General features: G+C 37.3%; 1 protein-coding gene across 5 annotated transcripts in view; it reads left to right on the top strand.

Moving 5' to 3' along the window:
* The window catches only part of oma1 (OMA1 zinc metallopeptidase), a 69,895-nt gene that overhangs the window by 23,859 nt on the left and 31,334 nt on the right, over positions 1–14,702 (top strand). For all 5 annotated transcript variants that reach the window (XM_072574213.1, XM_072574210.1, XM_072574211.1 and 2 more), the window contains 3 exons: positions 1,674–1,781; positions 7,660–7,788; positions 12,586–12,660. In XM_072574213.1, the coding sequence (XP_072430314.1) occupies positions 1,674–1,781; positions 7,660–7,788; positions 12,586–12,660 (312 nt within the window). The remainder of the gene's footprint in view (positions 1–1,673; positions 1,782–7,659; positions 7,789–12,585; positions 12,661–14,702) is intronic.

The raw sequence follows: 14,702 nt of genomic DNA, 5'->3' as shown, positions 1-14,702 counted from the left end.
CCTCAACGTAGGAGCCCACCTCTCCTATCTGCCTGATCAATGTTGAACATGCACTTAAAGCAAGTCTGTGTCTCACCATGTGGTACTTTTGCTGCCACTATCTCCTTTTATGTATAGGGATTTACAGGGTATGCTTGATCTTTTGTGATGGAGGAAAACCATTTATTGGTCAATAACTACAAGATGCTGTTGTATTGAACAAGTAATTTATTGCATTGTTAACGACTGGTTACAGTTTACATTGATATGATAGACATTGTTATAGAGACTAAGAGGAGGTTCTGAATATTAGGGCCTAAGCTGCTCTGCCCATAAGTCCTTATGATATCATCATAGTGGGTGGTGAACAAGGCTCTCCTGAGTATTAATCCTTCAGACCCTTAAACACTTACATAACTATCAGGATGCCATTTCTGTAATGAGGTTGAAGTATATCATTTAAAAGCTCAGGAAAATGGTTTCTATTTTTTGCTTCAGTCTGACCAAATATTTTCAGCAAATATTGATATTGCATACTAGAAGGCTGTGCTTTAATCAGTAATATACTTTTGGTTGAGTAAAGTGCCCCAGTTTTTGCATGTGGCCTTCATGACTCCTTCCTAGTTGCCTGCATTGAGGTGGCCAGTGTGCAAATTTTGGTGTACCTACCTTACCTGCATGAATGTAGCACACAATTCATTATGTCCCATAGCTCCTTTGTGCTGCTGTCTGCTTCTATGTTCAATAGGAGGCAAATCAGCATTGTGCAGACACCATATGGATTAACTAGTCTGCTGTTCTAGAAGGTAGGCTCCTAAAGATAAGTCGCATAGAATAATATTTATATAATTTCAATTATGGAAAGTTATCATCAGCGCATGGTGTTCCAGTGTGATACAAGTGAGGCTGGAGACATTATTGGCAAGCTGAACATGAGGGCTGATACCATTGTTTTGTAGACAACTAGGAAAGTCTTCAAAGATCACACTCAGAAGGTAAATACAAGTAATACAGTGACCTCACGTGGGTGGTCAAGTTTGGTGAATGCACCTTCACATAGCACCTCCTCAGCAAACCACCACTCCCTCACACTGGTCAAAGTTCACCATCCCTATCACTTACTCACCAGTAAATCCTTGGGCCCTTCTGGCATGCACTCAACATCCAGTCATATCATCTCATTCTCTCTCTCACACACCAATGCCTCCAATTAGGTTGTACTCGCAAAGTGGTTTTCAAACAGTGTAACCTTGATTAGAGAGTTGCTGTGGAGATTAATTTATCACCACTGGATTTTCAGATGATGTCATAAACATTAGAATTCCACCTGTGGTTCCTAAATTGTAATTTAGAAATATGTTTCACCGTAATTAGCTTGTGAAGCAGTTTATTTTCTTCTTTCTTTTCCCTTTTCTCCCATTCCCTTACCAAATGTCATAAGATTTGTTAGTTTTGTGATGAGCAACAGTAGCAATGAAAACTTATATCATTTGGACAATTTTACTGACGCATTTATTTGATCCTCGGGAAATTAATATGGAGTTGTATAACTTATTTTCAAATTTTGAATGCAGTCAAAATTTGGTATACAACTGTTAGCATTCAGCATTAAATTCCAGCCTTATCATTTACTTTCCCTAATTTTGTGTTGAAGAAGTGTCCTTTTCTAATAAAATTGTTTTCTTCTCACACAGAATGGGCAGGTATTTGTTTTGACTGGGCTGTTCAAAGCTGTGGCAGATACTGATCAACTTGCATGTATTCTAGGTCATGAGATGGCTCATTGTCTCCTTGGTCATGGGGTGAGTACAAGTCATTGATTTCAACTATTTGGAAAGGGAAACATTTAAGAATTGAAATAATGATATATTCACAAATTGACTTAGATATACAAGTTATCAATTTTATTGTTAGAATGGGACAGCTTAGATATTCAAGTGGAATAAACTTAAATCTTGGAAATTATAATGGTAAAATATGGCATTTTCATTGCGTTCAATTTAATAACAACTGGAAAAATCTTGGGCACTTGTTGCAGTTCGAGGACTTGGCTCTCACTCTGCAAACATACCTCTGAGCTGAGCTAGCTTTTCTCTCCTTCTCCACTGCTTCCAAAGCAACAGTGGAAACATAACTCACAGTGAGTTCCAATAATTTGTTTTAATGTGTGTAGCCATTCTTTCCCCAATCCTTGGTTTTAAAATCATCTTCCTTCTGTTTTAGCCCCCAATGAAAAATAAAGAAAAATAAAAAGATGCAGACTCTAGAAGTTCAAATTCCATCATCTGCAATGAAAGGATTCACAGGTCTCAGCAGTGTAACCTGGGTCTCTGGGTTACTAGTGCAGCAGCAATACCACTGTGCTATCACCTCCTCTCATCTCACCAACACCAAGACCCCCTATTTCCACTTCTCTGACACTGTTTAACTGGACCCTGATTCACCTCATTTCCTGCGTCGTTGAAGCTTTTGTTCCCTTTAGGCATGACTTTCTAATGATTTCCTGACAGGACTCCCATCTTGAGCTCATCCAAATATCTGCTATCCCTATCCAGTTTTTACCAGTTTACCATTTAGCCCAAACAAGCTGAACAATGTTTGTTCCTCGTGTGAAAGTACCTTGATTTTTAAAATAAAAACCGAAAGAACTCTGGATGCTGGAATTCAGAAATAAGGACAGAAATTGCTGGAATAGCTCAGCATGTCTGGCTGCAGCTGTAGAGAGAAATCAGAGTTAATGTGTCCCTTCCTCAAACCTGCTGAGCTTTTCCAAAAACTTTTGATTTTAAAATGCTTGTTGTCAATTTCAAGTACCTCCACAGCCTCACTTCTCCCATTCTGTAAATGCTCCCAAGAACTAATAGTTTGACTTCTTATATCTGACAAATTTTCATCTCCTTTTCCATCTAGGTACCTTAAACCCTCTGGTCTCAACATTAAACTAAACAATTTCAGAACAGTAACACATTTCTCCACGTTTGTTATCCACCCCCATACTCCCGTATTCTGTTCTGGAAAGTTACTCGTTTTTCAACTATTTACAGTTCCCATTAGCAACCATTCACCATTTATTACCTTCTCAGCCTATCATCAGCAATTCTTTCTGCTTGTGCTTTTTTTTCTTTCCTCTATCTATTTACTCCTCCCCCTCCAACCCCAAACCCCTTCAACAGCCTAAATACCTCATGTTTCCTAGCTACTTTCAGTTCTGATATAGGATCACTTGACTTGAAATGTTAACTCTGTTTTTCTCTCCACATGCCAGACCTGTTGAGTTTTTGTTTCAGATCTCTAGCACCTGCAGTTCTTTGATTTATTTCATCACCCAACCATCAGCAGCTGTATCCTCAGCTGTTTGGGCCCTGTGGTCTGGAATACCCACTGTAAAACACTCTGATTCTCCTTTAAAAAGCTTTCAACACACAATTTTAACCAGGCTTTTGATTACTCGCCCAAATATCTCAATTGTGATTTATCGATACATTTTGCTTGACAGCACTTCTTTAAAGGGTTTTGCTCTCTTAGATGCTCTATAAGTATCTGCCGCAATATTTTAGTGAACACAGGTTTGAGGAACAGCACTCTGGACTCAACATTCAGTTCACCAATTTCAGAACAAAACCTTTTACTCTCATTTTGTTTAATTTCCTTTGCACTTTCCTTTTGCTTTTAGACAGCAGCACACATGCTGTAGCCACATTATATATTTCTTTCGTGAATGGGGCAAGAAAAGAAACATTTGCTTTGCCCCTGTGAGACTAACTTGTAACTTTACCCACTTCTGATAAAAGGTCATCAAACTGAACTGTTAACTCTGGTCAGTCTCCACAGATAGTGCCTCACCTGCTGAGTACTTCTAGAATTTTACATTTTCATATCATAATAAATGCAAATTGTTTTTATGATGATAAGCTTAAAAATGCAATGCATGTAAACTTTTACATCACTTTAGATCTTTCACAAAACCCCAAGTTACTTCTCTGATTTTGATGAATTCCGATTGACCACCACTTTTCAAGACAAAATAGACCCAGGTTATTTATCCTTTCCCCATTGGGTATAACTCCAGAATCTGGTTTCATCCTGTAAGTCCTGTTCTGTATCCTTACTTATCCCTTTATATTCTTTTTATAATATTACAACCAAAATTGCCCATGAGACATCAAGACCAGCCACAATACAAATTTAGTATAATTTCTCTATTTTTTAATTTTGTTCATCTAGAAACAAACCCTCATGTTTGTATTTTTTTTTATTTGACGTTTGTAAAAGTGGTCAGTGATTTGTGCATTTTGCTACGGGACAAGCCAGACCCCTCAAAATATTTCAAGATAGGTCATCCCTAACTGCTTTTGAACTGAACTGCTTCTCTAGATTCCAAAATATGTGTATGCAATCACTTCAGAATAGGACTTCTCTACTTTTTGATTTTGATGAGTTTATTTGACATCTATCCTCCATTTGAAATTTGGTTATTGTAATTCTTTATAATCTGCTGCTTCTCCCAGGTAAATCTGAGCAAAAATAATTGTTTTTGTTGTTTCATTATCATTGTGATTTTATCTCTATTGCTTTTATTGTGCCCGTTGAATATTTAACTATACTATTTTGTATTATTTCATAATTTAGCTTCATAGTTCCTGTTATGACTATTATATATTTTTCTTCCCTCTAGTTTTTCCATATTCTCACTTACCATATTGTCCGCTAATATCCATGCATTTAGTTGCTGTCCTTTACATAACTCTCAATATCTTTCATTTATTTTTTATTATCACAATGATTTTTATTTTTTCTCTTGTTATTAGTAGAACATAACTTTACTGACCCTCTGTTAAATGTTATCCAAAATGTTTTCCATATGCCAAGGGCATATCCTGGTTTACAAATACATGTTCTGGACAGTTAATTTTGGTGCAAATGAAATCCCCGATCATAATTATTTTCTACTTGTTAATTTGTGTTCATATTTCTTCCTCTATCTCACTTTCATTGTTTGGAGGTCTATAGACTGCCACTATGAGTGTGATTGATCTTTCATCTGTATTCACATGAATTTTATATCTGTCTGAATGATGGCTCTGTCACATTTTCTTCAGCAGTTACGTTATCTGTAATAAATACAAGTGATTCAGCTCACCTTTGTCCCTATCTACCTTTACTAAATGTGTTACACTTGTAATGCTTAATTCCCAAGCCTTTTTTTTCTGCAGGCCTAACTCAGCAATCCCAACTACATTTGGTTCTTGCAATGTATTATTGTTCCAATCCCCCTATGTTTATTACAAACAGTGCATCCATAACTGTACAGATGGTTTAAATCATCTTTAGTACTGCAATCATCTTTTCACCTTTCTTTCTATTAATATGTTTCTTCTTTGGTTATTTATGTGCTCCTTCAGTATTATCTCTTGTGCTCTTCTTTCCTCTTTTGTTTTATAGTTTAGCTTTTCTCATTTCTTGTAGATCCTTCCTTCAGAAGTTGCTATTTTTTGGAAGAGAGAACACAAGAACAGTGTTATTTAAATTGAGAAAAATAACTGAAAGCTGCAACACAAAGGGACTGGGGGAGTGGGATTGGGGGGTTTACTTGTGCGTAAAACCACGGAAAGCTAGCATACGGGTGCAGCAGGTAATTGGGAAGGCTAATGGAATATTGGCCCTTATTTCAAGGGGTTTGAATATAACAGTAGGGAGATCTGTACATGTTCTGGACAGTTAATTTTGGTGCAAATGAAATCCCCCATCATAATTATTTTCTGCTTGTTAATTTGTGTTCGTATTTCTTCCTCTATCTCACTTTCATTGTTTGGAGGTCTATAGACTGCCACTATGAGTGTGATTGATCTTTCATCTGTATTCACATGAATTTTATATCTGTCTGAATGATGGCTCTGTCACATTTTCTTCAGCAGTTACGTTATCTGTAATAAATACAAGTGATTCAGCTCACCTTTGTCCCTATCTACCTTTACTAAATGTGTTACAAGGTGCTGATGAGACCACATTTAGAATATTTAGAGTTTTGGACCCTGTATCTAAGGAAAGGTGTGCTGGCATTGGAGGAGGTCCAGAGGAGGCTTACAAGAATAACCCTGGGGTGAAGGGCTTGTCACACAAAGAAAGTTGAGGACTCTGGATCTATGCTCGATGGAGTTTAGAAGAATTTCTGGAATACTGGGTTTAATTCCGGTTTCCCTTCAATTGCAAAGATACCCGTAAGATACAGGAGCTGAAATTAAGTCATTCAGCCCATGGAGTCTGCTCCACCATTCAGTCATGGCTGATAAGTTCCTCAACCCCATTTTCCATGTGACCCTTGATCCCCATGATATTCAAGAACCTATCTACCTCACTCTTAAGTATACTCAGTGACCTTGCTTCCACAGCCTTCTGTGGGAATGAATTCCATAGATTTATCACTCTCTGGCTGAAGAAGTTTCTCCTTATCTCTGTTCTGAAGGGTCTCCCCTCTACTTTAAGGCTATACCCTCAGCTCCTAGTCTCTCCTACCAATGGAAACATCTTCCCAACATCTACTCTGTCTAGGCCATTCAGGATTCTGTATGTTTCAAGTAAATCCCCCCCACCCCCAATCCTTCTAAACTCCACTGAATATGAACTTGGAAAGGTCCAGAAAAGATTTTCAAGAATGTTGCCAAGGTTGGAGGATTTGAGTTATAGTGAGAGGCTGAATAGGCTGGGGCTATTTTCCCTGGAGTTTGGAGGCTGAGGGGTGACTTTACAGAGGCTTATAAAATCATGAGAAGCATAGGATAAATAGGCAAGGTCTCTTCCCCAAGGTAGGTGAGTCCAAAACTAGAGAGCATAGGTTGAAGGTGAGAAGGGAAAGATTTAAAGGGATCCTAAGGGGCACCTTTTCATGCAGAGAGTGGTGCGTGTATGGAATGAGCTGCAGAGGAAGTGGTGAAGGCTGGTACAGTTAGATTATTTAAGAGGCATCTGGATGGTTACATGAATAGGAAGCATTGAGAGGGATATGGGCCTAATGCTGGCAAATAGGTCTAGATCAGTTTCGGATATCTGATTGGCATGGATGAGTTGGACTGAAAGATCTGTTTCTGTGCTCTACACAACTGATTCTATGACTCTTGACTGGTTGAAAGCCTTTGCCCTATTTACCCTGGTTGGTGCAAGATAGGTCACACTCTGGTTCACATTATGGAGTGGTATCATCCATGGCTAACCTGGTACCATTCTTGTCTGAGTCAGAAACCTGAGTTCATGTCTATCTCCAGTACTTGGACATCAAAAAACTCTCCAGTGCAGTACTGAGTGGTTAATTTGAAAGTGGTTGCCAAGGTGAGGTTTTATAGTTGGATTGAGTTAATTTTTGACAGGGAACTCCTCATTAGAACAATATCATAGGCTCTTGAATCAACACAAGTATGCTGCAATTAAGATAGTTATCATTTAATTTTAGATGAGTTGAGGGATTCACTTATGTCAGATAGGAGCAGGTTGGTGTTGGTAGACAGTATAATTTTCCAGTATACGGAAAATCAGGATAATTGTAGTGTGGATAATGAGGTTCCATTGCTTATGCATAGATCTAACAGTGTTGTGATGATATTTGTATGCATTTGACTCATTTTCAATGAAATGAATAACCACTGATTTACCAGGATGCTAGTTATGCGATCATGTTTTGATTTCTAGGCAGAACATGCAAGTATAATTCAGCTCCTAGATTTTGTGTCCCTTGTTTTCTTGACACTTATTTGGGCTGTGTTCCCACGGGATGGTCTTGCTGCTCTGGGACAGTGGATCCAAAACAAACTGATTGAGGTGAGAATGTTCCCTTGTTTTCTGTGAATGTAGATTTTTAGATTAGCTTTATCTTCAAAAGAACAGTAACTCCTCTCTACAGATGAAAATCATAATTTGTTCAAAATGTAGCAGTTCCTTTTGTATTCCTGTCTCTTTAACACATTGACTCATGCTGGACTTCAATTCATGATGGCTCTGATTTTGGTAGTTTGCTATCATTTAAAAATGAATGAACAATTTTGATAATTGGATTGCTAATGTGTTTTTTTTTCCTGGTGCATTCATAAAGTTGTCAGACTCCTGCTGTTTTTTTTGTGCTGGCATAAGTTAACTCTGCACAAACTGAACTCTTCTAGTTTTGTATGCTTGATTAGTTTGCCAGGTGCAGTATTTCCTCGTTGTCATGTTGGCAACATTGCTTCTTTTATAAAGTATTAAGATAAAAGTTAAATGTTTTATTAAAATTAGCTGTCATCATATTCTCTGACTAACCATGCCATTTGTAAAATCTTCAGTATTACACTGAGACTGTCTTTAATGTTTTCTCGAGTAGGGCATGCAGTCCTGCTTCAAACCATATTTTTCACTTTGGTAGGCAGCTAGTGTAATTTCAATATAGTAAGGAATGTAATGTTTCAACAGTTTAGTAATGCAAACAAAATCAGTTTCCTGCTTTCCTGAAACCATTCTTTGTGCTGATGGCTCAGTCTCTTCCCAGTTTTACGGATTCCTTACGTCCGCTATTACTACCAACCCACAACCTCAACTGGTCTTATTGTTGGGAATTATTTCTAGTTCTGCCCTGCTAGTTGACCTTAACTTCATCTTAATTCTGTGCCTGGTCCTTTGAAAACAATTTGCTTTTCAAGTGTTTGCATTAAAATTTTGAATTATTTTGAGGTACATTTTACTTTGAATGTCCTTTGTCTTTTACATTTAAAACAAAACTTATTTCAGTTTAATAACATTTTAAATGACCCCAATGCTCCTAACAATTAAAATGATTTGGAGATGCTGGTGTTGGACTGGGGTGTACAAAGTTAAAAATCACACAACACCAGGTTATAGTCCAACAGGTTTCACCTGATGAAGGAGCGTCGCTTCGAAAGCTAGTGTGCTTCCAATTAAATCTGTTGGACTATAACCTGGTGTTGATTTTTAACAATTAAAATGTTATTCTTTCTCTGTTGCCATTGTTAAATAGGGGACCATGTTGAAAGCAAAGAGAGGGGACTGATGTGAGCATCGAGAGAAATTCTGAAAGGATTACAGAATGGGTGCAGATGGCTTCATGCAATATCATCTGAGACACAAGTTGGATAAGAATAGAGAGGCACTGGAGGGGCTTAGTGTGAATATCGATGCTAACACTTGCAGAGTATTGAAACTGATAATGCTGTCGAGGTAACTATTGTTTTAGGAGGCATGAATCAGTATCGGAAGCAATGCTGGCAGTGACATAAAAAAGAATTAACAGTGACAGGCTAACTTGTCATATAGAAAAGCAACCACTCAGGACTATAAATTACATTTCGTAAACCTGCCACTATTAGGTGAAACTTGCAGACCTTTTTAACGTGGCTCATTATTTCCTACCTGAAAGGAAGCAGGGAAGCAACAAAAACAGAAATTAAATAGGCAAACAAGGGGAAAAGAAATTTCAGTAAAATTATAACAGAATGCAAAAGGAGACAAAGAAATAGACAGACAAATGTATTTTGAACAAAAGAGACATGGTGACATCTGACGTATTGTGATCAATATCATGGGAAATGTATTCTTGTGATCTGTCACCCTGTGACATTTTACTTAAGTAATGGAAAATACTGTCTGTTCAGTTTAAGCGAATTGATATGCATGATGAAGAGAACTCGGTCAACTAAACCACCTCAAGTTATGTTATTGGTACATTGATTCTTAGGGCTGGTTCTTTGAAGTGTGTGTAAACTGTAAGCAATCCAGTTTTTGTTACTTCTGAGTCTTACATAAAACATTTGGTAATACTTTTGCAATTTAATGCTTTACTCTGCTTTTATTTGAAATTTAACACTAGAGTAATAGCAGCAGTTACACGATCAGGACATGTTTTAATTGAATGCACCCTTATGAAAGATAATGGATTTACTAGTTGTAGTACGACTTTGAAGTCCACAGCCAGCATATTGTGTTTTATTGTGCATACATCTAACACCCTATAAGACAGCAGCATTTCTTGAGATGAAACCTGGCATTTTATACCTTACTTTCTGGGAGGCTCTGTAACCAAATGCGGGTAGCAGTCAAATGAGATGAACAACAAAATGACAGCAGATGAACTGATAACACACATTGAAATAAATCTCACAGCCATTATACAGACATGACTGCGGGATGACGTAGATTGGACCTGAATATTGAAGGATACGAGAATTTTTAGGAAGCTAGAGTAATGTGGAGGTTTGGTTCTGTTTAGCTAATGATGGTATTAGCACTTCAGAAATGGATGACCTTTGTTCAGGCAATCAAGATGTAGAAGCAGTTTTGGAGAAATGAGAAACAAATCATTTGTGGTGTACAGTCCTTTTAACTGAAATAACATAGCAATGTGGAATATAAAGGAAAAAATAGTGGGAATTTGTCAAATGTACAGGAGTAATTATAGGAGATTCTAATCTATGTATAGACTGGAAAAGTCTGAAGGGCAAAGGTGATCAAATGAGGAGTTTATAGAATGTTTTTGAAATAGTCTCTTGGAACTGCACATTTTGGAATCAGCCAAACAAGTAGCTATATTAGACATGGTACTCGGCCAAGAAATGAAATGAATTAGTGGCCTCATAGTCAATGCACCTCTAGGTGACAGTGATCAGAAGATGATTGATATTTAAATTTGGTTTGAGGGAGAGAACAGTGTCCAAAATTAGAATTTTAAACTTAGATGAGGGCATAAAAGGATAACTAACTAAAGTGAACAGGTAAATTAGCTGAAGGGATGCGTCAATAGAGATGCGATGGTGCACATGTTTCAGGTTCAGTACATTCAGTGAGAAAGAAAAACTCTAAGGGGGAAGACATCACTCAATGGTTAACTTAAAAACTTAAAGGTAGTATGAAATTTAAGGAAAATAACATAATTATGCAAAGATGAGTTGTGGGGGCGAAGATTGGATAGAATATATTTATCAAAGAATAACTAAAAGTACTAAGAAGGATATTAGAGCATGAGTGAAAGTTAACTAGACATAGGAAAACAGATTTATATACATTTTAATAAAGAGATAACGAAGTGAGCAGTCATTCAAGAAAGTGGGAAATTAATAATGGAAGATAAGGAGATGGATTAATTGATAGGTATTTTCCATCTTTGCGGAAGATACAAGTAATCCCAGAAATAACTGTAAATCAGGAAATAGAATGGAGCTTAAGAAAATTACAATCACCAGTGAAATTGTTGGAGCTACAAGCTGTTAAGTCCTTGATTCCTGGTCAACTTTATCTTCAGGTCTTAAAAGAAGTGCCAGTGAGATGGTTAATGTTTTGGTTTCAATTTTCCAGAATTCCCTAGACTCTGGGAACCACTCCATTTGTTTGGAAAATAGGATTTTGTTTGTTAAAAGGGCAGGACATTAGCAAAAAGCAAACTACAGACTAGTTAGCTTAACGTCAGTCATAACGAAGATATTATTCAGGCTGTCATAGAAAAGTTCAAGGTAATCAGGCATAGTCAGTATTGTCTTGTTGGTTCCAAGACAATACTGACTATGCCTGATTACCTTGAACTTTGGAAAATTGAAACCAAAACATTAACCATCTCACTGACACTATACCTCTGATCCTAGTCATTTATGTAAATTGTAAACAATTGAAGCCCAGCACTGAGTCCTGCATCTTGTCAACCAGAAGAAGATTTATTTTTGTCTATTTTGTCTAGCTAACAGGAAGGAATTTCCTAACTATGCCAAAATGTAACCTCTATTTTATTTTCCATAATAACTTTTGATATAGCACCTTACCAAAGTACAGTACGTCAACCAGTTCCCCTCATCCAAAGCACATTATTTTTCATAGAATTCATGGAAGCTAAATCAATAAACTTTATCTTTTAATGTGAGAGAAGTTTGAATATTTGAATATAAAAGTGAGAAAGATTATGCTTCAATTGAATGGGGCATTTCTGAGACCACACCAAGAATACTGTGTACAATATTGCTTTCCTTAATTAAGGAAGGATATAAATGTATTGGAAACAGTCCATGAAGGTTCTTTACTAGTCTAATACCAGGAAAGGGTAGGATATTTTATGAAGAAAGCTAAGCTTATATCTTCTCGAGTTTAGAAGACATAGAAGATGATGAGGGGTCTTGATACAATGTAAGTGGAAAGGATGTTTCTTCTTGTAGGATAACCTAGAACTATTTAAAAGCAAATGGTTACACAACTGAGGCAGATGACAGGAATTTTTCCACAAATGGGTTTGAGTGTCTTTGAAACTCTGTTCCTCAAAAGGCCATGAGCATTTTTACAACAGTGGCAGATAGTTTGTTTTTTATGTAAGCAAGGTGGTGAAAGGTTATCGAGGATAGATAAAAATATAGATCTGTCAGATCAACCATGATATTGTTGAATGGTGAAGTGGCATTTCCAACTTTTGACTTTGTTGCTAAATATTTACTCTTGACTCTGAAAGTATATTTTAAAGCTGTAATAAAGTGCGATCAGAGGTGACGCAAAATAATTCTATTGAATGGAATTACCTACTTCGATTTATACATTAGAATTGAAGAATTGATCAATGTTATCAATCACCAATAACATTAGTACGTGTATTTTCTACAGTACATGTTTGACAGACCGTATAGCCGGAAACTAGAGATCGAGGCTGATGAGGTTGGATTACGACTTGCTGCTAAGGTAACTTATAGTCTCCAAAGCTATCTGATTTTTGGTTTGCAATCATGTATTGAACGGTACAAAGTTTCATGTATTGCCAGTTGCAGAGAATATAATTACCAAGTATTTTGCTCACCATTCTTTACAGAAGACCTGGTGAAAACATGCTTTCATTGTGTAATTAAAAACTACTGTCTTCAGTTTTCTTTATGGTCCATTGGAATTAGACTGATTCACAGAATAAAATACTGATGCTGAAACTAACATTTTTATCTCTATAATTTTTACCTTTTTTATTAAAGAATTTGTGTTTCAAATTCAGAGATTAATATTTTGTATAGAATGTAGTTTCTTTAAATATGGAGCTGCTGCTGATCAGTAATTTTGTATTTTAAAATAACACTAATGGCATTGACTAGTGGAGAGATGCATCGTGTCAGATGCTTTTTGTTACTTCTTTCAGAGATCCATTGTTCACAAATGACCTTCACCTGGCCACAATTACCAAAATGAGTTAATTCTTGGAGACCGCATAGTTGAGTCTGATCGTCATTATCCACTAGACAGATCAAATTTTCAATTTTTATATATTTTAATTTTTATACTTTTTTAAGAAGAGTTGTAGAGTCATACAGACCCTTTCAGTCCGATTAGTCCACATTCACTGTTCCCAAATTAAATTAGTCCCACCCTCCTGCATTTGATCCATAGCTCTCCAAACCTTTCCATTTCCTGTGCTTATCCAAACATGTTTTAAGCATAATTGTACCGGTATCCACCGCTTCATCCACACACTGACCACTTCATGTAAAACAAAAGTTGCCTCTTGCAGCCTTTTTAAGTCTTTGTCCTGCCACCTGAAAAATAAGCCCCCTAGTCTTGAACTCCCACAACCAAGGGAAAATATCTTTGCAATTCACCCTATCCCCCTAATGATTTTACAGTGTCTCGAGGGTCATCCCTCAACCTCCTATGCTCCAGTGAAAAATGTTCCAGCCTACTTTTATAAGTCAAACCCTCCATTCCCACCAATATCTTGGTAAATCTTTTATGAACCCTTGCCAGGTGAATAGTATCCTTCCCATAACAGAGTGAGCAGAGCTGCACACAGTACTCCAGAAGACACCTCACTAATGTACTGTACAACCTCAATATGATGTTCGCAAGTAAAGGGACAGCTGAAGAATCGGAAGCCTTCAGAAATGAAATAACGAGAGTCCAGACACCAAATATTCCTCTTAGGGTGAAAGAAAAAGCTGGTAGGTGTAGGGAATACTGGATGACTGGAGAAATTGAGGGTTTGGTTTAAGAAATGGAAGCACATGTCAGATACAGGCAGGAGAGTATAAAGGTAGTAGCAGTATACTTAAGAGGGAAGTCAGGAGTTCAAAAAGAGGACCTGAGATAGCTTTGGTAAATAGGGTTAATGAGAATCCAAAGGGTTTTTATGTTAAGGACAAAAGGGTAACTATGGAGCGAATAGGACCCCTCAAAGATCAGCCCCAGCCTATTCAGCCTGTCCCTTTAGCTCAAATCCTCCAACCCTGGCAACATCCTTATAAATCTTTTCTGAACACTTTCAAGTTTCACAACATCCTTCCAATAGGAAAGAAACCAGAATTGCACTCAATGTTCAAAAAGTGGCACAACTAATGTCCTTTTCAGCTGCAGCATGACCTTCCAACTCCTATACTTAATACTCTGACCAATAAAGGAAAGCATACCAAATGCCTTCTTCACTATCCATGGCACTTCTAATTTTGGCAAATAGGGTTAATGAGAATCCAAAGGGTTTTTATATGAAGGACAAATGGGTAACTAGGGAGCGAATAAGGCCCCTCAAAGATCAGCCCCAGCTTATTCAGCCTCTCCCTATCGCTCAAATTCTCCAACCTGGTAACATCCTTATAAATCTTTTCTGAACTCTTTCAAGTTTCACCACGTCCTTCCGATAGGAAAGAGACCTAGTTGTGTGGAGCTGCAGGAGATGGGGGAGATACTAACCGAGTATTTTGCATCACTGCTTACTGTGGAGAAGGACATGGAAGGTATAGAATGTCAGG

This window comes from Chiloscyllium punctatum, chromosome 7 (assembly GCF_047496795.1).
Source record: "Chiloscyllium punctatum isolate Juve2018m chromosome 7, sChiPun1.3, whole genome shotgun sequence".
Classification (NCBI taxonomy): domain Eukaryota; kingdom Metazoa; phylum Chordata; class Chondrichthyes; order Orectolobiformes; family Hemiscylliidae; genus Chiloscyllium; species Chiloscyllium punctatum.
This window is presented reverse-complemented; position numbering and strand designations above follow the sequence as displayed.